At 33.3% G+C, this 27,936-nt stretch overlaps 1 protein-coding gene across 5 annotated transcripts in view; it reads right to left on the bottom strand.

Moving 5' to 3' along the window:
• Positions 1-27,936, bottom strand: part of Strump (WASH complex subunit strump) — a 579,189-nt gene that overhangs the window by 364,080 nt on the left and 187,173 nt on the right. For all 5 annotated transcript variants that reach the window (XM_081746920.1, XM_081746918.1, XM_081746916.1 and 2 more), the window contains exon 6: positions 9,429-9,654. In XM_081746920.1, the coding sequence (XP_081603046.1) occupies positions 9,429-9,654 (226 nt within the window). The remainder of the gene's footprint in view (positions 1-9,428; positions 9,655-27,936) is intronic.

Here is a 27,936-nt window from a genome sequence, read left to right as displayed (position 1 = left end):
CATGAGACCTCCCCAATTTTGGTAACCGGTTTTGATCTTACTTTGACTCAAGCTTTCAGGAAATATATAAATCACCCCCACTTTGTGGTTTCAGGTTCAAGTGCATCCCTAGTTAGTTTATTTATTAAATTATCAAATTGAAGTTCAAGTTGGCGACAACAAGAAGGGTCACTTCCCTTCCCAATCACGACGTTTTTTCTTCACCAATATACGCTTTCACCTCATACCTATTCAGTCTAGTGTATACAATCAGTGCTGTAATAATTTACATTTTGATATGCAAATTCTAATTTTATTCCTATAAAATTATTTGTCTATCAAAATGGTAACTTTTATTGTTTATTAATAGGTATTAGTGATATTATTATATAATTCATTATATATATTCATTGAATATGATAATTCAACGTATCAGAACTACATAATTTACAAAATATTAAAAAGAAATACATCTCAATTGATAGGATAGGTATATTGGAGTCTCTACAGCAAACATTTTTTTTTCTGAACGTTTTTGTGTTGGCTGAGACCACACAAGACACAGCACAGTATTTTTGGACATCTGAGTTTGAACTTTCGAATGTTGCTAACTGGAACTTGAAATTGACTCCAGGAATGTTTCATCACGAACTATGAAGCAATGGCTAAATAGTACTACTCTCCAACCTAGCACAATAGTTTAGAGTAAGACCTATTGAAACTAAAGATCTGCTGTCGCCAGTGAGTTCCATAGATGGCCATTTTCCACTGGGCTCGCTCGGGCTCGCGCTCACCTGTCTCAACTGGGCTCGCGCTCACTTCTCTCAACTGAGCTCGCACTCACTCGGGCTCGCGCTCATCTCTCTGGACTGGGTTCGCACTCACTCGGGCTCGCGATCACTTCTCCCAACTGGGCTCGCGCTTATTCGCGCTCGCACTCAGTAATCTTATCTGGGCTCGCACTCACTCGGGCTCGCGCTCATCTCTCTCGACTGGGCTTGCACTCACTCGCGCTCGCACTCACTGATCTTATCTGGGCTCGCGCTCACTTCTGTCCACTGGGATTGCACTCACCCGGGCTCGCGCTCACTTGTCTCAACTGAGCTCGCACTCACTCGGGCTCACGCTCACTTGGGTTCACGCTCACTTCTCTCGACTGCGCTCTCGCTCGGGCTCATTTCTCTCAATTGGGCTCCTGCTTATTCGTGCTCGGGCTCAGTTCATTCAATTGGGCTCGCGCTCACGTATTTCATTGGGGCTCGAGCTCAATTGCACTCGGGCTCACTTCTCTGATTTGGGCTCGCATTGACTTGTTTCATTAAGCTCGGGCTCAATTATTGAGCCCGAGCGCAGTTGAGCGCAAGAGCCATGCTCGCGCGTGAGTTGTACACCTTAATGGGCTGATTAATGGTGTACACCTTAATGGGCTCCCTTGAATTTCAACCCCTGATGGAGTTGTTACAATTAATCGGAGTTTTCTAACTTTTCCTATTTTTGCGGCAGCCCAAACTATTACCTAAATCGATTTTTGTTAAAATAATGTGAGTCACTTTTATATCGATTTTCATTGTTTCTGTTTGCAGAATCTATGTGGATAGAGCTATCATTTAGTTACTTTTGTTTTTTCTTATCTCATAAAAATACCTGGCACGTTAATACTAAATTTCGTTAAAACAGCTGCTTTAACAAAATGAACTAGTCCTACAAGTCATAGGTTGTTAGGCAGCTGAAATTTGAAATACTGTTGATTGATTAATTGATTATCTTTCACTGTCCCCTTTCATCAGAGACGCTATACGAGACATGGACTTACAGTTTTAACGTGGAATCTGAACCACTGTCGTTCAATACTTTCCCACAGGGAATCGATCACAAAAGTCGCGCTTGCTAGCCACTAGACCAGTGGAAGGGCTTGTAATACTGTCGTCCAATGATTTTTATTAGGAATAAATTATAGGTATTTTTTTATCGTTTAGTCAGCGTAACGAAGATGTCCAAATTACAGTATGATATACTGATAGTGCAAGTATAGAACCATTGTGTAGTCCACAATCCAGTATACACCTTCTGAACCCCTGTCACCAAGGCATTCAAAGAGAAAGTGTTGGTGCTCTGAAGAATGTTAACCCTTCTCCCGTTCCATCCCCATTGTTAAGAAACCAACTATCCAACCCCGAGTCAGTGAAGTGGAAATCGACCTTAGTCGATGATAATTTTGTGCTCAGGAACTGCATGAATTAGTAAGTACAACAAAATTAGTAAGTCCCAGACATGTTAAAAGCAGACCTTCACCTTCAAGTTTTACTGTATTGCCAAGCCTCGAGGCTCATTCATTGTCGTGCTCTGTAGATAACAGCTATGTATCTGAGATCATGCTTCAAAACCATACACTGAGAAAAAAGTGTACGTGGCGTATGTAAAATCGTATGTTACATTTGTAAATCCTGTAGTTTTTGGACTGCAAACGTATAGCTGAAAACGCATGTTTTATAATACTTTCTGTAAGTATTCCATGTGTACGTACTTTCCGTATAAAACAATATGGGCGGTAAGGATCTTATATACAAATGGACAAACAAGGGAACGTATAGCCTGTTGGCCTCTATCTAGAATTTGAGAGAGTGAATAGTTTGTATTAACAAACAAGCAATATTTTCTAAAGTTAATTCTGCAGTAGTTTCTTTATTTCTTTACGTTTCCAACTTCTGATGAAAAAATAGGCCTATTAAGTGATATGACACCTCCATCAATACCAGGATGATGTAGTCTTAATGCGATTTCTTTACATGTTTTTCTGAAACCTGGAGCCCCACAATAGTGTTTCCATTCGGGCCTGCATCTTCTAAGTCAATTAGATTACTTTTTGCCCTTACTTCGAAGAAAAAAAACTTTAATTTTTTAACTTTGTGACTTCCCTCAGGAGCTACCTCTACTTTTAATTATGTATTTGAAAGCATACTGTCCTCCTAAAATACATTAAATATGAATATTTCTTAATTTAGGCTGAGTTTAAGAGTATTAAAACTGAAAATTTGAAAATATGCGTTGATTATAGCCTGTATTTTGTTAAAACACACCAAAGAAGATTAGAAGTTAATGAAAGCTCAATAAAGATGTTTATGAATGAAATTTACGTCATAACATCAGTTTGAGTCGAGAAGTTATGTGTAATACTTTCGAAAAAGGTAAGCATATTGTGGTTCTAGTTTTCAATTTATCTTTGTATTTTCCTTATGTATATTAAAAGCCGGTTCTTTAATGGCGTAACATAACGGAAAAATAGTACTTATATAAAATGAGGTAATATTAAGGACTGCGTTAAAAGAGGAAATGTAATTGTGTCAATTTACGAAGCTATCGTGAAATTTAGAATGCCTATCTTTGCCCAATATTTTTAGGAAGTGGAGGGACGCCATAGATATTTTTGGAAGTGGGGGATGACGTCCCTCGTGTTTTCCCTCACTTTTAACACTGCTTGTAACAAACGACTCGCCATCGTTTCAGTGTAGCTTTCGAAAAAATATTTTAATGAGTTTTTTTTTTTTTTTTTTTTTTTTTTTTTTAATCATTCAATTTTACTAATTTCTTTTTCTGGCCCATTTAAGACTTCCTTGCTTTAAAAATATTCAATGTAATATTGTTTAAGTTTTTATTTATATATATTAAAATTGCATAATACCGTAGTTAAATTTCGCTTAGAATACATTTAAAGATCTCAAGAAGAAGAGTCAGTAAAATTAACAGGCTAAAATTCTTTTATTTCAAAAAATTAAAACAATGTTTCCTCATATAAATTAATGGGCTGAATAACCACTATGGTGCAAGTTATCAACATTCTTAAGAGCTACTCTTGTTTATTAAGATTTAAAGAAGCTACAATGGGGGTCATGGAAGTTATTACTAAAACAATAAAAACAAATACCATCCTCTCATAATAACCATAAAAAAGTCGGTTCTCTATCGAAAGGTGTTTCAAGTCCTCTGGACAATAAAATGACAGCTCGGACCTCAAGAGTGTGCTTTTACTTTTTGTAAAGTTGTTTCATTCTTCTTCTACAATTCTCCACATGGAATGAGTTTCCTATTTCTTTTTTTTTTTTTTTTTTTTACTCTAAAGCAAATGAATCCACGTGAGTGTTAAGTGAGCGCGAGCTCGCACTTAATTTAACTCGCGCTCGCTCGGGCTCACGCTCACTTCTCTCAACTGAACTTGCACTCACTCGGGCTCGCGATCACTTCTCTGAACTGGGCTCGCGCTCACTCGGGCTCGCGATCACTTCTCTGAACTGGGTTCGCGCTCATTCGCACTCGCGCTCATTTCTCTTAACTGGGCTCGCGATCACTTGTGTTAACTGGGCTCGTGCTCACTCGGGCTCGCATTCCCTTCTCTCGATTGGGTTCGCGCTCACTTATTTCATTGGGGCTCGGGCTCACTCGGGCTCGCGCTCAATTATTGAGCCCGAGCCCAGTTGAGCGTGAGTGCCGAGCTCACGGGCGTCGGGCTCGCGAGTTTGGACACCTATGGTGAGTTCTATTATATTCCATCTACCATTCAAGTGCAAAAACTACGAAACAATGAGATGTCAAAACTTTCAGAGTTTACCGATTCTCACACTTAACTCCCCGCTCCCCGCCTCCAATGCTTTCTACGAGAACGGACCTAACTGGAGATACCCTTCCGTTTTGGCGGAGGAATACAAATTTCAAATGGTAAGCTGAGTAAATATTTAACTAAAGTGTATTTAAATTACAAAGATTCTTGGACGTAACGAAACTTACTTTTACTATTTGTAAATAGTGTTGTCATGTTCTCGTATGTCAAAGTATCCCTACATTGCACAACAATCATGTACTAATTGCAGGAAGACTCCATCGCCGGAAGTCTACAACCGGCTGCTAAGAAGCCATTACTGTCTGGTACTCAGGTAAACAGCGGGAAAAAAATTCTTAAAACAACCCCCAAACACTGATTATGTATGTTGTCACACTATATGTCACATCTCCAAAGGTTTTTATATATGTAAAGAAAAGGTTTGTGTATTTATTTACAATGTAACAATCTGATAAATATGTTCTTAAAATTCTTTTTATAAAATGCTGACATACTTCGTTTGCATTGACACAGTCGAGGGGTTGCAAACTTTCACCTACAGGTGTCTACACCTATCAAGGGGTGTGTACGAAAGGGGGGAGGTCAGCAAAAGTAGCAGAATACATTTTTTTTTTTTTTTTGTAATATTATGTGTTAATAAGTTATTCTATATAGAATGTGTTATATGCTTCGAATGGTAGAAACTTGTAGCTTTCTGCTAATCATATTTAAAAAGTGAAACACCAAACTGTATAAACAGTAATTATGAATTTTCCACTGACCTCAATTATCAAAACAGTACTCACATGGGTCGCCATTGACGGTTGGCCATAAGCGAGCATACAGCCAGCAAGAGAGTTTCAGGAAATAGTCCCTATCGACGGGGGTATTATCTCTGAAGGCTGGGAGGTCGTGTGTCACTTTGGGTCTTGTCAAAGGAGGGTTGACGTCGTCTCTACGTCAACTCTTGTCGGCAGGAAAATAACATTAGGAAAACATACAAGTTGTGCTAGTAGTTATTCTACCTTCTACGGAAGCGGGAACTGTTTAGTTCATGGACAAAAAACTCTTTCTATTAGTAAGGAATAAATTGTTATAAGTTAAAGTGTGTGTGAATATGTGCAAGTGATTAGAAGTACAAACATGGCACAGTCGGTTTTTCTGGTTGAGCAGTGTTAGCGAATTGATCAAAACAGTGTCAGAATGTAATTGCCCATTATCAAACAATTAAATGTGGAGGTATTTACATTACGTATTACAAGCTCTCACTTGTTAGTGATAACAGCGACACTTCAACGTATATAATGATCATGAAAGAAGACTACCTAAGAACTCTTTGGTAATAACTCCTGCCTATGGTCAAACTAGTTTACTAGTACAACTACTGTGACATGAAACTGCCAGCAGCACATCAGTAGAGACCAACTACAACAGAATAGCAGCAGCAAGGAAGAGCTCCGGATACAGAACTCAGGACCTCTCTTAGATGAAGAAAGAGAGTGGGAGAAGATTCAAGACAGCTAGAAGAGAATGCGCGCCAACGTAAAATAAAATATTGCAATAAACATTTGAAAGAAAGAAAAACTTAACAAGAGTTATATATTCTATTTGTTTTTTTTTTTTTTTTGTTTTTTTTTTTCTCGTAGCCAGCATCTTATTAGTGTAGTGTGTGTCTGAAGTGAAAGTTCTTATTATTAAATAAAATCGTTTATCAATGGAAAGTTTGTGCTGCAATTTTTCTACAAGTTCAATTCCCACTTCAAGGATACTGTAACTGGATGGTGGTAAGTACACTAAAATACCTAATGTATTTTTGTGTATATAAATTCTTTGCAGATGGTCTGCGGCTTGCGGCGACGGTGCAGCGTCCTATAATTGGTAGAGGCCTTGGAATATTTTGTGATCTGTTGGTTAACTTACTCGTTTCCATGGTTACAGGGAACAGGTTATCATTATGGTAACTAATGATTAAGTGGCTGCGTTCTCACAAGGCAGGTAACACAAGAACTAAGGCCGATGCAGATCTAAAATCGGGCGTGTTTGTTGCATTTTGATTATTAGTCAGATCTGCATACGGAAATTAACTGGTTTATTATGTAACCATTAGAAATTGAAATTTATGTCTCAAAGTTTATATATATATATTTTTCAGTCTCTACCGAAGTTAGCTCATTAAATTATCTTCCTCTTGTGGACCCACGAGATAATGATCCTTGGATTGATAATCAGAAGGCCATTATCACGACAATTTTCAGTACTGATCTGTCAGTGCTCACCCAGGCTCCCATGCTTACACAAATATCCTTGCATCAGAAGGAGTCACCCATATATTATTGACAATTTATATCTGCCCTGACTGGGTCTATCTGCAAAAAGTAGCACACACCCTCAGGGTAGTTCACACTATCAATACAAAACTTGGTACACACATTTATTATCACCTATAGTATTTTTCGAGATGTATTTGGATTGTGTGCTTTTCATCGGGGCCACTCCAGAGGGGTCCAAAGTTGATGGAAGGGATTTCTGGAGTGAATTTTCCGGACATTCTTCCAATTTTCCCTGTTCAAGTTCGTTATAGGTCCTAATCCATAGCCCCTCTGGAAAGGCTTGGTTCATGCTGAAAAGAATGAATTATAAGCCATGATTTTCGAATGAACAGTGTAGATGCAATACCTATTTCACTGCGAGTCTACGATTTTCTTTATGCTAACAGGGTTAATGGGCCCTAAGGACTATTGTCTATGGCACCTAATTTCTTGTGCATGAACATATCTTTGTTATGTTTATCGAATGGACTAGGTTTGATTCGGATGTCCCAATGACACGTTCATGTTCGTTCCTTGTTAGTTACCTCCACAGTATCCTGGAAACAAATTAGTGTTGTTTTCCGATAATTTGAATAGCAAATTCTAGCCATTCCATTTTCTTTCATTTCATTGCGAGTTGCTTAAAAAAAAAAAAAAAAAAAAAAAACCTGTTATGTATTTTAGCAGGCCCTCACCTCACATAAGTTGCATTCCAGTTACAAATTATTTTTATATATCCAGTCTGAAAGAATTTGGTTTTATAATACTTTGAACATAGCGTATTGATATTGAAAGAGCATACAAAAATTTGGTTCAAAAATGATTAGAGACAGGAAGTTAAATTTCATTTGAACTCATGTGAACTCATTGTTCGCAAACTGTTACAACATTTTTTATTTCAGAATAATTTTAAAATGGGAATAAACAATACTAACGAAAAATAAATTTAAGAGACTCATTGTCATTTAATAAATCATTACAAATGTAAAACTATTGATGGAAAATGATTAAATATGTACCTATAAATGTATAATAATTAATAAATGTTGCATTATAAGGACAAAGAAGAAACTTTATTTGGTATCAATGGACGTATTACGTATTTAAAGCCCAAGAGTCTGATGAAATTAATACTGCTATCCACTGAGTATTGACCAAATGCATACTCTGATGACATCTTTATCAACAGTTTTCGTTAACTTACAACCACATCCGAAATAAAACTCATTGGGAATTAAAATACATAACAATGAAAACACAGCAGCTAAAATACGAATAAACGTATTCCGAGATCCTTTCATTTAAATGGTTAGTTACCTTGACTTAATGTAGGACAGAAAACAACGATCATCGATATTAGTTGGATCGAAAATGGAAAAAGGTTGGAATTACGCGTGCTTCTAAAATGAATTTATAATTTTATCGTTGTTCCAACTGCATTTTGTGTATCATTGACCAAAATGATATTCAACTGAACAAACGAAAAGCAAAAGATAATGCGCATAACTGCAGAACATAAGATTGTTACACATCGTTAGTGAAAAACATAAATCAGTTTCTACGTTTGAGGTTGGCAATTGAAAAACACACTCAATCACGTATGAAATCATGTTAGGATTTTCATTTTAAGTGTTCATAAAAATCCAATTCTTCCAAATTAACTGATTTTTCCCCATGTTTCGGGTTTGTCGCCACCCTGGACATGTAAACTTTTCTCAACTGATGAGACAAACATCAGACAAACGAGTTCGGTCTTCCTCTGGAGTCTGATATTCCACTATGACTACTTTTATTTTTTTCTTTTCTTTTCCTTTCGATTGAGTAATATAGAGTCTGAAACAAGTTATACAAAATAAACACCACTTTAAGTAACATATACACAGATTTGACAAAACTTTAGAATATTCAGCTACAATTTGCTCAAACTATACATATGACTGTGTTCTCAGAGATGTTTTATTGCATGGAGAAAATTTCTCACAACAGAAAAAGGTTCCGATCTTTCAGTGGTCAAACTGCATTTGCTTGTTGTCACTGTTTTCAGACAATCCAAAGCAGGATGAAGATAGGGCACGAAACCTATCTCTGCAACTAGGAAATAGAACTCATTCTGCTGCCAATAGCAGGTAAATTTTTAATTAGCGTACTCTAATGATACCACAGTGAGAATAAGTAAAAGTAAACCTAAAGTATTAATAGTAATAAACGTCTGCATGATTTTCGAAATATGTAGTTTTTACAGAACTTAAAAAAAAAAGGAAAGAAAAAAGAAGACATACATTTATATAGGAAATTTTTATCTCATCCACGTGTCTTCAAGATAACAAAGGAAATAGAATAAATATGTGTTTGCTTCATAGTGGGTAATGCCCGCATTGAACTTCTGATGTCGAATAATGTCAATTATTGCTAATACGTGCTTTGTGTCATCAAAATAACCGGAGAACGTGTTGGCAACAATAGAAATGTCAATTATACCAAAGAGTTTCACGAGTAGCACATACATCAACTGAATAATAAAGAAAGAAAGAAACACCAGAAATACTCACCCAGTTATCTGGAAAATACTTGTCGACAATTTCTCTCATTTTTGCAGTCTGGTTATGTAAAATATTAGGTGCAAAGAAAAGACACACATACAGCATGGCCGCTTGATTAGCTAGTGCTGTACTGCGATGTTCGGGAAACGGATATGCGGAAATCTGATTATAGATATCATCTGATCGTAACCTTCCAATTACCATGTTTATGAACATCTGATTGATCGGAATTCGTCTGCAAAGGAAATTTTTTTTTCTTCTTAAAAACAAGCGAAAGTGAAGATATCATGACTACATTTACAATAAACAAAACAAAAAAGAACAATTATCCATATTTACAGTATATATCGCGTAATTCTCCTAAAACTTCCACCGCGAATAGGTTCGAAAAAGAAGATAAAATCAATGCGCTGTTCTCACGGAAGTCAGTGTATAGGAAGTCTGATATTGTATCCAATTAAAAACAAACCACAGTCCAACAGAGTACCGTGAATAATAATAATAATAATAATAATAATAATAATAATATTGGTAGGAGGAGGTGGTGGTGGTGGTGGTCGTCGTCGTCTTAAAATATCATGCAATGGATAATGCACAAGCAGTAACAAAATCAATGGTGTTTTTACACGCATCTAGTTCTTAATATATCACGAGACATCGATGAAAGAAACAAGGACGATCTTGTTTTCTGATGGAGCAGCATTTGTTAATTATGGAAACGTATGACTCGGAAACATGCATTATTGGTTTGTCGATAACCTCCATTGGCTGTGTCAATGGAACGACAGCGTCTGTGAAGAGTAAATGTGTGATGTGGAACAGTGGAATAACATATATAACGGTTAGAATGAGTCATTATCTTGTTTATTAGTCTTCTGAATCTGAGAATGAATGTAGCTCGCTAAAAATTTTTGATAATCGAGAACGTTTGGAAGAAGTAGGAAAAAGCCGTCTAGGCTAAAGAAGACAGTGATGATGAGTGAAATGGTGGAATTAAGAAAGTGCGAGGAAACGGGAGAACCCCGAGAAACCCACGCTTACGGTGTTTGTCCACAACAAAGCACACTTGGCGTGAGTTGGGATCGAACCACGGAAGAAGGAATGATAGAACAAAGAAGAGGAAAAGGAAACCGACCTGTCGATCCCGTTATAAGAAAAGGAAGGAACAGAGACGTCGTCGATCTCGCGTTGTCTCTGTTTCCATATATTTCACTATCTAACAATGAATAAGGAAGATTCTGATTTCATATCAGTAAGGACAACCCACCGCAAGACTTTTCTATTTAAGTTTATATATATATATATATATATATATATATATATATATATATATATATATATATATATATATATATATATATATATATATATATATATACCAGTGAGTCTAAAATCTACGGGAACTTGTCATGGACCAAATGTGATGATCAGTACTCTTATATCCAGTATTCGATTTTATACTTCGTACACGTCAATGTAATTCGAACTCTATTCCATATCAGTCTGCCCCAAGTTAGTAGGCGGGCGAAAGTACCGGAACATTCTGCGCTCCGAGTGCTCCTGACGCATACTCTAACTAAGATGGCTACAGACTTTGTAATATGCTTAATTATATATATTAATTTATTCCACTTATTGAGGTTAAAAAAAATAAACAAAACGGCTGCAAACATCCAATTCTTTTCTCCTTTTTTTTAAAAAAAAAAAAAGAAGAAAATCCTCATTATTTTACGGCCACACACGAGAAAAAAGAAGCGCGTCAACAACTTTGTTAAGTTTCGTAATTTCTTCCGTGAAATTTTAAACTATAGCGTTTTTACCACCTTGGAGAGGAATTTTAACATAGACAATTCACTGACTGATATAAAACAGACCATTTATTTATTTTAAATTGTTACTTGTAGGTTGTCACCAAAACACCTTCAAAAAATAATCATAATTATAGTAAACGGGAATGCGGTTTTAAACAGTGTGGAAACCTTTTCCCAAAACTAGCTAACATTTACACAGTTTAAACTAACTGGAAACAAACAAAAAAAAAAAAAAAAAAAGATCAATACGTTGCCAAATTTATAAAATAAAGCACGCGAAATTTTAATGTATAAATAAAGCTTTGCTACCAAAAGTAAATAATGAAATAGGTAACACTGCCGCGAGAGGCATTATTTAGTAAGAGACAAGCGTAAATAATAAGCTGTATAACGAATTATTAAAATTAGACGCGTAGAAATTCGGCAACACATAATAAAAACTTAAACACATAATAAAAAAATGTCCCAACGCTGTAAATCCAACACTTTGCTTTTAAAAAAATCACAAAATTGGCTACCTAAGGGATCCAAAATGGCTTGGCATGACGCTAAAAAAGTATTTTAATTATTTAACACATAAGCAAGACACAAACCGCATGATAACACAAAAGTAACACAACTAAATTGTGTAGTCATTTTAAAAAACTCTCTCAAAACTCTCGGGCGTCTTTCAAGATATATTGAGACACGTGACATTACCACAAAAAAAAAAAAAAAAAAAAAAAGTCCCCAAGCAGTCAGTTTGCAGCAAGAAAAAAAAGGTCTTCAAAAAGCAACCACCCCAAAAAAACATCACAAAACAAGAAAAAACGTAAAAAGGAGGGGTGTAAAAATGCACAGGAAGAAAAAGTGGGAGAATTTTCTTAACTAAAATAATTAGCTAACTAATATTACTGTAATACGTAACAATAATTAAAGTTAAGTAAATTTTACATGCAAATCTAAAGAAATCAATAAAGCACTATTTTTTAAAAAAGGTTTCCCTTTGTCTGTCTCTCTCCTTTAATGTATGTGAAATCTATATATTAGGTATAATTATATAAGTAATAACATTATCAATTTACTGCTACACAAAAAAACATTCCCCTAATCTAGTTAAAAGCTGTACATAATCTGTAAAAATATTTAAAAAAATAGCATTATTATTATTATTATTATTATCGGTAACTAGTATTTTGCAAAATCATAAAAAAGAATTGTAAATCAAGTAAATATAAATAGCTTGTTGGAATACCTTAATTGTCATTACATATAACTTATATGTTGTAAATTTTGTTTTATTTAACCAATAAATATTATTATTATTAACACTATCAGTGATAAAAAATATAGTTTTATTTAACTTTATTAATTCCACCATTATTATATGAAGCCAAAATTGCAATAAAAATATAAATATTCGTATTCCAGCAAATAACCTCTAAAAAATCAAATTAAATTCTCACAAAAAATATAGTATTTAGTAAATCAAGTTTAATAAATATTAAAATCTATATTTAAAAAAAAAAAAATTCGCAAACCATTCACATTTGTTATTGGAGGATCATTCTAAATTGGTAGTACAGTAACCTTAGCAGAGTGTCTCTGGCTAAAGAGGGTAGCTTTAAAAAAAAGGAAAGGTTTTTGTTAAAAAACAGGAGAAACCAAGAAAAGAAAAGGTGGTAAAAAACAATAAAACAACAAATAAAACTTACTAAAACAAAATAAAAAAAAAACATTATTGGTTAAATTAAACATGGGGTGTGTCAAAACGTCAAATATTGTCAAAGTGTGTAAAAAACAAATAAAAAAGAAAAAATAAATAAGTAATTAATGTAAAATAATAAAAGAAGAGGACAGAAAAAGGACATGCAGTTTTTTTAGTTAAGTTAAGAACAGTTAAATGGTTAAAAGCATCAAACCGCGAAGTCCAGACTTCAATTTAGGGGAAACAACCCGTCAAATAAGACATCTTCGCGCCCTGAGCGTTGGGAGACAGTTTTAGTTGGGCAATTGGTGGTAAAAATGCAGAAGGCCGCAAGAGTACGCTATTTTTGGGCTGTAATAAAAAACCAAATACTAAATATAATATTTTAATCAACGTTTTATAAAAGTGCAACATTGCCTGTAGTAATAAACTCAATAAGCAAAGTGAACGTTTGAAACTCAAAAAACTTTCAAGGAGTGTAAACTGTCTAAAAACTTTCCAAAAAACAAAACAACAGCAACAGAAAAGAAAGATGTTCAATAAACAGTAATCAAAAAGAAGGTAAAGTGGCAAACAATTTATTAACTAAATTTTAAGTGCAGTGCCCAATAAAACTAAAAATCCAAATAACACACCCTCAATTTAAAGTCATCTATAATTTAAGTAAAATAAAATTTCCTCTCTTTTGTTTTGCAAAATCAATGTAATTATTGGTGTTAAAAAAAGCCAACTTATATTCTTGTGTTAAATGCAGTATAAAATATTTTCAATCAACCTGTACATTTAATAAGAGTTATATAAAATTTTACAATTAACATAAAGCTGATATTCTACAAATAACACTATTATTCAACATTGTAATAACTGTATTTATATTTATAAATTTTATTTTCTCTCTCATTTCAATTATTAAAGTAGCTAAAGTAAACAATAAAGTTTTCATTAACCAAAATTTATTCTTAAACAAATAAAAAGTTATAGTACAAATAACTTTAAATAAAAAGCTAACAACAAACAAAGGCTCAACAAAAGCCCAAGGCCACAAAACCCTAAAATAAAAGTAATTAATATATTATAATAAGTCTCAACAATATTTTAACTTTAATACACATGGTGCCCGGCGTGAGGCCTATGAGCTTCTGTGCAGAGTGTTTGCTACTAGTTTTCCCTCTTAATCATGTTGGCCTAAGTTGTTAACATAAAATTGTACAAAGTTGGTCCTTTTCTTTAGCAAAAGTCACTTCTCAACGTCTAGTACCCCGTGTGTAGGATTTTGCTCGTAATTTATAAAATAAATAGCATGATTTTTAATAACTGGTATTGATACAAAGTTGATTTTCTCAGATGTACTTACTATTTAAGTATTATTTAAGTGCTGTTTAAGTTTTATGAGTGATTTACGAATTTAGATTTTGTCATTTTTTTCATTTTCTCTGCTCTTGGAAGGAGATAGTGCTTTATTTGCTTATTTTGTTGAACTTGATTAGAACAAAATGTTGCGTAAACCTAAAAAAATCCGCAAACTCAGAAACGGTCAGCTAAGGAAACTAGCAATTTAGTTTGTGAAGGAAGGAATGAACTACACAACATGGATCAGGCAGGGAAGTAGTGGTCTTAGGTCCGAAGCTAGTGGTAGTGTGGAAAATAGTAACATTACGTTAGAAAATTCGGTTGGCCAGGGATTAACTTTACTTGATTTAGCAAATATTTTTCGACAAGGTATGGAGAAAAAGTTAGATGACGCTGTACAAAACCTAGATTGTAAAATAAATAGTGTATATAATAAAACAAATAATAGAATCGAAGGAATTAGTAGAGACTCAAGGGGTCGAGTTACGTGAGTTTTGTTGTAGGCAAACAGAAACGTTACGAGAAGAACTAATTGAACGTTTCGACACCATAGTTTGCGAAAATAAAAGTGCTATGAGGAAAGAGTAAAATTCGTTAAACACGCAAATTACTTCCGTAAGAAAGCAAGTAAAAACTTTGAAAAGAGATTGTTCTTCCGTAGGATCTAAAATCAGGAGTTTGAACGTGTTACCAGTCATACGCGCGAACAATTCAAATTTTAATAACCATAACAACAACATAACAGACGGTTGGTAACCGCCTTCAATATGTCAATAGCAGCGCGAGTATTTTCTTACATAGAAACCTCAAACTCCCTATATTTAATGGTTACGAAGACGAAGCGCAAGCCTCTAGCTTCATTCACGACTGAAAAACGTACCTGCATTTAACGCAAACACCACGTGAACAAATGGTCAGTGTCAGTGCACACTCATTACGTAATGCTGCAGCTTCTTGGTACAGAATAGTAAACCAAAAAGAATTCAAGGCAGTATTTATATCAAAATATTTGGGGGATGACAAAATAATCGATTTACGAGCAGAAATATTGACATCTCGGTACCAACCTAACTCCGAAAAAAAATTAACGAAGTATTTTACGGAAATCTTACAAAAGAATAGTGTCTTAAAAAGGCCGCTAAATGACAGGACACATAAAAGTGGTCAGTAGGCAAATGCCGTATAATGTAAGGCAGGTATTGGTAAGTGCTCAACCACAAACTAAAAGTGAATTACTAAGACTACTCCGTAAATTGCAAGAAATTCCCACTCATGGGGGGAAAGGAGTAATCAAACAATGTGCCTCGGCAAAGAGGACATATAAATCACGTACAATATCAGAGAACTAACAGAAAGAATGGGATGAACTCAAAAATTTCTTGTAATTTTCCGCGTTCCGCTAATGCAAACAATAATTACAAAAGGCAGCCGCGTAGAAAGGACAATTATCAGACAGGGCATGGCAGGAATAAAGAAAGAAATGTCAGAAAGGGGCAAAAAACAGTCGCAGCTTAATAATCAAAATAATAATCAAAATCGGTTTTCAAATAATGGTCGAGGCCCTGAGGTCAATCATGTACAATATGAAAGACAAGAAAATAGGAACTATAATCGCAATCCAAAACGTATCACGCGAAAAAAAAAATGCCTCGACAAGATTTGCGGGAATCAATCCGGGACCGCCGAAAAACACGACAGAGCGTAACTAACGAGATCGCAACAGCAAAATATACCGGGGGGGGGGGGATTAATCAAACCGTGATATTAAATAAAAAGGAATCAAAGCAAAAAACAAAATTAATACCAAAAAATTTTAAAAAACTTGTTTTAACACAAAAAACCAAATAACTTCAATTTTTAATAAACTCATTACCGAGAATGCGGAAATTCCCGGACAACAAAATGTTTCACTGTTGCCAAAAATTGAAGGGGAAACTGAAAAAAATAGCTGTAAAAATTCTCTGTAACATGGGCGCCATCATTTCTTGTTTAAGTGAGACCCTAAGATCACAAATATTAAAAAAGGATCCTAATGTACCACATTTAAAACTCGGTGCCTTAAAGATTCTTTCTGCTTTTAGTACAAAAGCTGCAAACATAATTGCACAAACGTCTTTGTCAGTTATAATAGCAAATAATAATAATAATAATAATAATAATAATAATAATAATAATAATAATAATAATAATAATGTTGTAGCGCTAGTAGTGCAATCTTTGGTTAAAACATTCTTTTGGGGGGGGGAGTTTCTTTAAAAAGTATTAGGCTTTAATGGATTATCAGCATGGTCTGTTAAAATAAAAGAATAAAAAAAAGGTAGTTAGTGTCCCTTTCGTTCAGGAAAATATGTCTAAAGTGGTAAATATTTTAAATAAACTTACCCTTGTGTTAAAAAAAATACAAAACAAAGCAAAATTCTTGCCCCTTAAAAATATAAAAAAAAATCAATCCCTAAACCTTAAAGGGAAAAAAACCCATAACATTAATATCAAACGTAAGGAACATAAAAAGTCATTATAACAACACGGACCAAAATAACAGTAAAAAATTAAATCTAGTATAATTTAAAATGTAAAGGGGAAAAAACAGTGTTGCTAACTTCTATTTACCGTTGAAATATACACAAAATATAAAAAAAGAAAAAATAATATAATAATAAACTCCGTCTCTTCACATGAGTACAATAAATATAATAAGTTGTGTTTATATAACACGTCTTTACCCAGCCAAGGGCCGAGGGTAGTTAATAGTAAAATGTTGCGTTTCAACGAGTTAAAAAGTGATGTTTCTCCCACCGGATCAAGTATTCATGTCTTAGCAACTTCTGTTACTAGTAATATCAATCGGTCCAAAGTTTCCACAAGGGCTACCCCTGAATAAATTCGCAAACACGTTATGCAGGCAAAAGATTTAACTACAAACCAAAGACAACAGTTAAAAACACTGCTATTGTCACACCAAAAAGTTTTTAATAATAAACCGGAATTATTAAAGAAATATGAACACCAAATAGAGCTCACAAACCACAAGCCATTTCAAGGAAAATTCTACCCACACAGTTTTAAATATAGTAAGCAAATAAATAAAAAAGTAAAAAAAATATTAGCTTGGGATATAATTAAAAAACTAAGTATTAAATATACGTCACCCCTTGTAATTATCCCAAAAAAAGCTCTAAAAATATACAAACTTGTTTAAATATGCATAAACTAAATGGTCAAATACACGGTATAAGTAATATTCCCCCTCAGTCTTTTGAAATACTACAAAAGTTTTTTAAAAAAAATTAGTAGTACATTTAATCTTTCGTGTTTTTCAATCAAATTTCAGTGCAAAAAGAAAATAGAAAATTCTTAGGTTTTATATATGGGGTCAATCGTACGTATATAAAAAACTGTATTTCAAATTAAAAACAGGAGTGTCCTCATGTATCAGAGCACTAAAACAGTATTAACAAACAAAATTAATAAGTTTTGCAAGGTGTACATAAATAACATCATATGCGGCTCGGGTTCGTTTAAAAACCATCTAAAACACTTAAACATTGTGCTGAAAAAATTAAAAAAGGCAAGCCTAACAATAAAGCTATCAAAATGCAAATTTGCCAAGCACACAATACCTATATTGGGCTTTGTTTTAACTCCTTCTGGAATCAAAAGAATCCCTAAAAAATACAAACAATAAAGGAGTTCACAGCTCCAAGAAATGTAAAACAGCTGTGGTCTTATTTAAAATTCCTAAATTTCTACAGGGCGTTCCAAAATAAATATGCAAATTTAGTCTCGCCACTTTTACCACTTTTCCGCAAAGAAACCTCATTCCGCTGAACTCCTAAATGTCAAACGGCATTTAAAAATATTAAAACAGCATTTTCAAAGGAGAGCACACTACATTGTCCCATAATGGATAGATTGTTTTATTTAGCAATTAATGCAAGCAGTATTACCATCGAAGCGCAATGTTTGCAGTATAATAATAATGGAAACATTAAAATAATAAAATTCGCAAGTCAAGCGCTAAAAAAAAATAAATAAATAAATAAAATAAAATGCACCATACAATTAGAAAGATGAAATTTTTATCACTAATATATAGGATATCAAAATGCAAAGTGTACCTAGTTTCATCAAAATTTATTGTGTTGTCAAACTGCACGGTGCTCAAATTTATTTTAAAGTAAAAATGCTAAGCTCTCTAGGTGAATATTAGTCATCCAAAACCTAAATTTTACATTCCGGTTTATCTAATCGAAATCAAATTTCGCCTGAGGTGGTGGCCAAGTTAACATATCGGCTACCAGGCGAATTACGCAAGCAGTTAGCTAATTTGTCAACACTGATACAAAACAAGGTCCTAAGTGAAATATTAAATAAAATAAACTAAAAAAACAAGTAAGTATTATAGATGTTTTGTACAAAATGGGTTATGTAAAAAAATAATATAAAAAACGCTAGTTTGTTTGCCCAAAAAATTAAACTTCCTGTAATAAAATATTTTTACAATTTAGGATATTTTGCATACGAAAAAACGTTGGCTTCAATTAGTAAGTATTTTATATGGCCTAAAATTTAAAAAAAAAAGTCAGTTTTCCGCTTCATGCAACATGTCAAAAATCAAAATATCCTCAAAAATACAAAGCGGGCCCATTAAAGCCCATTATTACAACAGGCATAGCCCAATGTGTAAGTTTAAATTTCATAGAGCCATTGCCGCGCAAAAAAGGAAGTGTTCAATATTGTGCAATATTTTGCAATCTCTTTAGTAAATATGTAGTAATATACCCTTTAAAAAGGGCAACTACCAAAACTATATTAAACAAACTAAAAAATAAAAATTTGCTCGTCAACCCCGGGGTGCGAATCATCTTCACAGATCGGGGGACACAGTTCCTAAGTAGGAAATAAAAAAATAAATTAGCAAAAGTAAAAATCAAACACAAAACTACTACACCTTATCATCCTGCTGGAAACCCAGTAAAAATTTAAAACAGAACTGTAAAACAAATTTTAAACATTCTGTGTCACAAAAGATATAGCAAATAGCCATTGTGTATTAACTTTGCAGCCAATTGCATACATTTATCTATTCATAGTTCCACGGGGTTCACGCCCTTTAAGTTACATTTTAACAAAAAAAAAAAAAAAAAAAAAAAAAAACAGCAAATATGTTCTACAAAATTCTAGGGTTAAAACCGCCCCCTCAAAACACACAAATGCAAATAAAACTAGCACGTGCCAAACTAAAAAAAAGGGCAAAGCAACGTAAGCGTGCCTTTAACCAGTCACACGCTCTTATAACTTATGAGTTAAAACAAAAAGTTCTTCTGCAAAACTGTCACCACTCGGATGACTTAAAAGGCGTAACAAAAAAACTTCTATTGGTTTCCATCGGGCCGTCCTCGTTTCCAAAATCGTAAATCCCAACACGTGCAAACTCACAGAGGTCAATTCAAAAAAGTGGTAAGCGTTTACAATGCTATTCACTTAAAGAAATATATTAAAAACCAAAAGCCATAAAAAAAACAGAAAATATACATATATATGAAAAAAAAACAAGTAGAGTACCAAAGTTAGTAACGATTTTGTATCATTTCTTTAGTGTCAATAAAAAAGTAATGTAAATGTTTAAAATGTAGGAACAGTGTTGCAAAATCACCTTTTCACATTTTCACGCATTTCCTAAAATGATAAAAAAAAAACTGAAAACATGAGGGGGGAATATGTAATACGCTTAGTTATATATATTTATTGATTACGTCCATTAATGTTAAAAAAATTAACAAAACGGCTGCATACATCCAATTCTTTTCTCCTTTTTTTAAAAAAAGATGATCCTCATTAATTTACGGCCACACACGAGAAAAAAAAGCGCGTCAACAAGCTTGTAAGTTTCTTAGTTTCTTTCGTAATATTTTAAACTATAGCGTATTTACCACCCCGGAGAGGAATTTTAACAGACAATTCATTGACTGATACAAAATAGACCATTTATTTATTTTAAAATTGTTACTTGTAGGTTGTCACCAAAACACCTTCAAAAAAATAATCATAAATATAGTAAACGGGAGTGCGGTTTTAAACAGTGTGGAAACCTTTTCCCAAAACTAGCTAACATTTACACAATTTAAACTAACTGGAAACAAACAAGCAAAAACAAAAATGGCCAATACGTTGCCAAATTTATAAAATAAATAAGCACGCGAAATTTTAATGTATAAATAAAGCTTTGCTACTGAAAGTATATAATGAAATAGGTAACATTGCCGCGAGAGGGATAATACTATTTAGTAAAGGGACAAGCGTAAATAATAAGCTGTATAATGAATTATTAAAATTAGACGCCTAGAAATTTGGCAACAGTTAAACAGATAATAACAAAAATACCCTAACGCTGTAAACCCAATACTTTGCTTCAAAAATAAAAAAAAATTCAAAATTGGCTACGTAAGGGGTCCAAAATGGCTTGGCATGACGCTAAAAAAGTATTTTAATTATTCAACACAAAAGCAAAAAACAAACTGCATAATAACACAAAAGTAACACAACTAAATTGTGTAGTCATTTTAAAAAATTTTGTCAAAACTCTCCGGAGTCTCTCAATATTTATTGAGACACGTAACATATACCACAAAAAATAAAAATTTAGTCCCCAAGCGGTCAGTTTGCAGCAAGAAAAAAAAAAGGTCTTCAAAAAGCAACCCCAAAAAACAACACAAAACAAAAGAAGACGTAAAAAATGGGTGTAAAAATACGCAGGTTAAAAAAATGGGAAAATTTTCTTAACTAAAATAAATAACTAAAATTACTGTAATACGTAACAATAATTAAAGTTAAGTATATTTTACATGCAAATCTAAAAAAATAAATAAAGCACTATTTCTTTAAAAAAAGTTCCCTCTGTCTGTCTCTCTCCCTCAATATATATAAAATCTATATATTACATATAATTATATAAATAATAACATTATCAATTTACTGCTAGGCAAAAAACATTAATAATCTAGTTAAATGCTGTATATAATCTGTAAAAATATTTAAAAATGAAATAGCATTATTATTATTATCATCATTGGTAACCAGTATGCTGCAATATCATAAAAAAATTGTAAATCAAGTAAATATAAATATTTTATAGGAATACCTTAACTGCTATTACATACATATATAACTTCTATGTTGTAAATTTCGTCTTATTTAACCAACAAATATTATTATTATCAACACTATCAGTGATAGAAATATAGTTTTATTCAACATTATTAATACCACCATTATTGTATCAAGCCAAAATTGCAACAAAAATATAAATATTCGTATTCCAGCAAATGAAATCTAAAAAAATCAAATTAAATTGTCTCAAGAAACATTACATTTAATAAATCAAGTTTAATAAATATTCAAATCTATATTTTAAAAAAATAATTTCGTAAGCTATTCACATTTGTCACTAAAAATCATTCTAAATTGGTAGTACGGTAACCTCAGCAGGGTGTCTCTGGCTAAAGAGGGTAACTTTTTTTTTTAAAAAAAAGTCTTTGTTAAAAAAACCGGTAAAAACCAATAAAAAGGTGGTAAAAACAATAGAACAACAAATAAAACTTACTAAAACAAAATAAAAAACATTAATTAAATTAAACAAGGTGTGTGTCAAAACATCAAAAAATGGTCAGTGTAAAAAACAATAAAAGAAATTAATATAAAATAATAAAAAAACAAAAAAGAACATGCAGTTTTTTTTAGTTAAGTTAAAAACAGTTAAGTGGTTAAAATTATCAAACCGCAAAATTTAAACTTCAATTTAGGGTTAACAACCCGTTAAATAAAACATCTTCTTGCCCTAAGCGTTAAAAAACAATTTTAATAAAACAACTGGCAGTATACCGCAAAAGTACGCTATTTTCAAACTGTAATAAAAAACAGTAGTTGCAATTTCATCTTATAACAAAAAACAAATACTAAATATAATATTTTAGTCAACGTTTTATAAAAATGCAACATTGCCTGTAATAATAAGACTCAATAAGCAAAGTAAACGTTTTAAACTCAAAAAACTTTCCAGGTGTGTAAACTGTCTAAAAACTTTCCAAAAAACAAAACAACAAAAGCAACATAAAAACTTTCCACAAAAAACAGCAAAGCTACCTTGCTAAAAAAAAAATGTTCAATAAACAGTAATCAAAAAGAAGGTAAAGTGGCAAGCAATTTATTCACTAAATTTTAAGTGCAGTGCGCAATAAAACTAAAACTCCAAATAACACGCCCTTTTTAAAATCATTAATAATTTAAGTAAAATTAAATTTCCTCTCTTTTGTTTTGCAAAATCAATGTAATTATTGCTGCTAAAAAAGCCAACTTATATTCTTGTGTTAAGTGCAGTATAAAATATTTTCAATCGACCTGTAAATTTAATAAAAGTTAAATAAAATTTTACAATTAACATAAAACTTATATTCTACAAATAACACTATTATGCAACATCGTAATAACTATATTTATATTTATAAATTTTATTTTATCTCTCATTTCAATTATTAAAATAGCTAAAATAAACAATAAAGTTTTCATTAACCAAAATTTATTATTAAACAAATAAGAAGTTATAATACAAATAACTTTAAATAAAAAGCTAACAACACAGGCTCAACTAAAGCCCAAAGCCGCAAAACCCTAAAATAAAAATAATTAACATATTATAATATATCACAACAATATTGTAACTTTAATACAACTTATGTAACATTGTGCTAAGGATCCATCAATTAGAAAGTTTTTTATTTGTTCGAAAGTCAAACACGGCCATGGAAAGTACAAATATATAGAACAGAGGATTGATATAATAAGTACTGAACGAGAATATAACGGTCTGGGAAATACGAGTGTGAAATGTGCAGATAGTAATTCATTCACAATACTCCGTTTGTTACCGCGTGCCGTTCCGAGTTTCGACGATGAAAATGACAGGGCATGAAACGAAAATAAATATTACAAAGAATTAAAGTGAATGTTGAATCTACATTTGTGTAGTGTTCAACATACATATATATTTTGTTTTATTTCTAGTAAAATAAATCATTATTTTATACATACATTTGTGTTTATTGATCTGGCCAATTTTGAATGGTGTAATTGCTACGCATTAACATTTTACTCAAGGAGGGTGACCACATGCTACTAATGTCATGTGAATAACAGGCGTACTCCTCCGTATCTGTGCATTACGGTAACAGAACTCCTCTGTTGAGTGGCACGATTACAGTGGATGCATCAGTGATTCTGTCTTGGGCTCCGGCTCCTACTCCTTCTCGCCCATTTTGGCTTACTATCGTCTAGGGCATTGATCCACCAGTAAATCACTCTTTCACCTTCACAACCTCGCAGAATGGCCCAAAAAGATGGACAGAGACACTTGGATACGGCAGTCCACAGAGGTGCCTTTATTTAATATTACGTTTGGCACCTATATTTAATGTGTAAATAAAGTGTCACAATGGCTGACGCATAGCTGCAGATTATACTAGAACTTCTGTCGGAGAATATAAAATGCATCTAATGGGAAATTAAGCAGTAAAATAGACTTATGCAATAACACTATTGTTGAAACAAATGCTAGAATTGAACCGAATACAGCCGAATCACGTACTAAAATAAGTATATTAAACATTAATGTTAATTAAACAAACACTAAAGTCGAACACAATACAGGAAGTTTAAATGTTGTAATGCCAAAATTGATTTGATTAAAGTAAAAATCGAGTTAAATGAGAAACTACAATTGTATAATAAAAGTTTTAAACAAAGTACAGCACAGTTAAATACGAAAATCGATTTGTGCAGCTAAAGCATATAGGAAATTTAAGCTGAGTGTAATAATTCTAACGAGAAGTTTTATGAACAATTAGGTGTTATGGATACAGACATTAGTCAGTTGACAGACAGGATATGTATTAATGAAGGCAAGGTATTAGATGTATCCAATAAAGTAGGCCAGTATTTCGAGCGCACAGTACGAATACAACAATACTGTACATACAACTCAAGAGCTGTTAAAAGGATTGTACAGTGAATTTAAGCTATACAAAGAAGTTTGAAAGCATTAGCAGAATCACTAAATAGAAACTAAGGCAACATTAGTTAGTTAAACAATGTCTTGGATTAACACAAAATGTAACTGAAACAGGGAAAGAAGCGCGAAAACAAATACACATTTCTTTAAAATGTGAACACGAAGTTGGTAAGAGTTTTAAAAAATGTTAAAGATGAGTTAGGAAAGGCAGAAGCCAACATTCAAAAGTTAAAAGAGTCTATCTTATATGTATATTGTTAGTACAAAAAGATAAGAGAGAGAGAGAGATAGAGATGAAAGAAGTAGCGAATATAATAGTTGAACTGATTCAGACAGAAAACGCACGAGCTATACATGTGTAGCAGGTAGTACCAGTAGTCAGGGTAGTGAAAGTAAAAATGAAGCTGATATTAAACTCTCACTATGACATAAGCGTAACAAGTCTAAAGATAGGTCAGAAAATGTTAAAATAGAGAAACGAATTAACACAAAATGGTATACAATTGATAAGGTTTGAGAACGTCCATAGTACGGAGAGTGAACTAGAGATGCAAGGGCTCGGAAAAAACCGGATTTTTTGAGAAAAAACTCGGTTTTTTCTGCTTCACTTTTTTTGCTTGGGAAATTTTGGGCTTTTTTGAAAATTTTGCTTCAAATTGATAAAGCAGACTTCGTTTCGCTTCTCTACAACACAATACTCATTTAATTAGTGGTTGATGCAGATAATAATATAAAAATTCTGAAACAAACCATGAATTTCGAAAAGATTCTTTTAATACTTAACATATTTACATTATGAATTCCAAAGGATTAACCAATATATATAATAAATTTTTAACCTCTTTAACCTTGTTTTAAAGAAAAAATATGCATAAATAACTAGCAAAATTATATGTAGTATTTTTACTTCAAAATATCACACACCCTCTTCTTGAAAAAAAATAAAGAAAAACATGAGAGAAATACATTTATATGATACTCTTAAAAGCTGTATATCAAGAGCTTCTTTTGGGCGGTTCTGTACATTCTTGAAATTTTTCAGTTAAGTTCTAGCTTTCACATACATTGTATAAATACTTCGAACAAAGTTTTCATTCATTGATTATATACGTAATAATCTGTTACCATTTATCAAGTGCTTCGGATCTTCAAAATCGGTAAGTTTCTGAATTCTGTAATGCACTGACTGTTCCTTAAGCTTGTTCAGAATCGGGAAAGTGCCGAATTTTCTCTGAGTTTGTTGTTTCCTAGGCTCTAGAATATATAACAACCTTCACGGTTTACCCAGTTCTGAAGGTTTCTGAATTTTTAACAAGAGGAATTCAATATATCGTTACGATTTTATATTATATATATATATATATATATACAGAAAAGAAAAACTATGGAATACATTTAAGAAGAGTGAAAAGAATCAATCACTGTTCCAATTCACAAGGAAGGCGACAAAAGTGTTTGTAATAATTAACGAAGCATTTCTCGTAACATTCTATTATCAAGTCTGATCCCATACGCAGATGAAATTATTGGAGATTATCAGTGTGGATTTAGGCAAAATCGATCAAGTATTAACCAGATTCAAAAAGAAATGGGATTATATTATCCAGTACATCAACTGTTTATTGATTTTAGAAAGGCTTACGACTCGGTTAGGAGGGAAACATAGTACAACATTCTTACAGAATTTGGTATACCGAAAAAGCTTGTTAGATTAATGAAAATGTGTTTAAATGAATCCAAGAGTAAAGTCCGAGTAGAAAAATGCGAGCTTCCACGTCAAGAATTAGTCCAGGAAATCTAGAGCAATTTTACCCTCAATCTGGGCAAAATTGCAACACAAGCTTTTTAAATAGTTTTCGATTCAGGAATTACTACTGAATAACATATTCAAAATCCGACAAAATCGGACCACGGGAACACCCCCAAAAATGGTTTCAAAATGGCGGATCATGGTCTTTTGAAAAAATCGTAGACCTTTACGTTAGCGGCTCTAGTAGCCCTCTTAATTGACACAGAGAAATGAATGATACCTCGTTGGAACGCTCATAGACCACAAATTGCAACGAAGTGACTTTTGTACCTATCATGTCCAACCCATAGAAGAAGAAGAAGAAAGTCTATTTTTGTTTTTAATTAATATTTCTTTGACCTTGGCAACAATGTACGTCCTCATACTCCGGCAGAAAAATTCCTACGCGTAGACCAGACATTGGTAACAATAATATTAAAAAATGAAGGACGTAGGTTCAACAGTAAGGGAGATAAAAATTCGGAACCGCGGACAAAGGAGGGTCACTCTGTATATTTTTTACTGTATTCTAACTTCTGTTTCTTAGATCTAGCATCCTCCTTAATTGTCACAGAGATATGAAGCATACCGCGTTTGAAAGTTTATGGAACCCCCTTGCCAACGACGTATCGTTTGTGCCCCCTGTGCCCAACCTGTAGAAAAAGAAGAAGAAACCTTGAAAAAATTGGGAAAATCTACACTTATCTTTCTTGGGCTCTGGCAACCCTGATAATCGTTGGGTATAGGGGCACAAATGATACGTCGTTGGAAATGGGGTTCCATAAGCTTTTCTCCATATCATAGTCTTGCATGAACCTAGGCACTGAAGAATCATGGTTGATTCCCTTACACGTTTGTGTATCATCTGCAGAAGCCCAGATCCAGACGATAACTTCATCACACTTCAAGAAAAGGGAGCTGAAGGGGTGAACAATGCCAGTAAGGCTCGCGGTAGTAACATTCTCGCCGCTACAAGTATGGTGATTCATGTCTCTTCTCGCAAACGTTACATTGATAAAAAAGATATTGCGATTGCCCTAAAAAGAAAAACGTCATCGCCGATTCAAAAACGAGTTACTCGCTCGTCGGATGGGTCCTTCAACAGCAACAGTGAATGCCTGTTTTGCGGAACGCCTGTCTTATTTGATGACCGTCACGTGTTGAAATCAAAAAATGTGCGAGTGAAAACACAAGCATTGGCACACAGCATTTTAAAGTGTTGTAATGAACGAAACCATACCCGGTCACAAACTGTACGAGGTAGAATTGAGTACTTCTCATCTGATCTTCATGCAGGAGATTGTGTCTATCACAGATCATGTAGTATCAACTTTCGAACAGGTAAAGCAATTCCTCAACAATACTGCACCGACAATCAGTCAGCGTCAAAAAAAATTCCGGGCTGGCCGACCTACAAATGATGAGAGAATCCCAGCATTTCAGCACATCTGTAGTTATTTGGAAAAGCACGATGATGAGCAACTAACTGTGGAAGAACTTGTTACAAAAATGGGCACATTTCTTGTAGGGACTGATCACATTGCATATGACAGACGGCACATGAAGCGTCAACTAATGGAGTACTTCGGTGAAAAAATTATAATTTCTAGTGACAGTGGAAAAAACGACTTCATTACACTTCGAGAAACTGTCAATCACATTCTACGGGCATATCGTGATTTACGACGAGAGTATGATGAAGAAAAGGAAAACAGTAGAATAATAGAAACTGTAGCTCTACTGATCAAAAGCGACATAAAATCCAAACTACAAACTGGAAGTGATATATATCCTTCTCCCAGCGACTTGGCAATTCA

This window comes from Thermobia domestica, chromosome 18 (assembly GCF_964235325.1).
Source record: "Thermobia domestica chromosome 18, izTheDome1.hap1.1, whole genome shotgun sequence".
Lineage (NCBI taxonomy): Eukaryota > Metazoa > Arthropoda > Insecta > Zygentoma > Lepismatidae > Thermobia > Thermobia domestica.
Note: the sequence above shows the minus strand (reverse complement) of the source record. Positions and strands in the feature narration are given on the sequence as shown.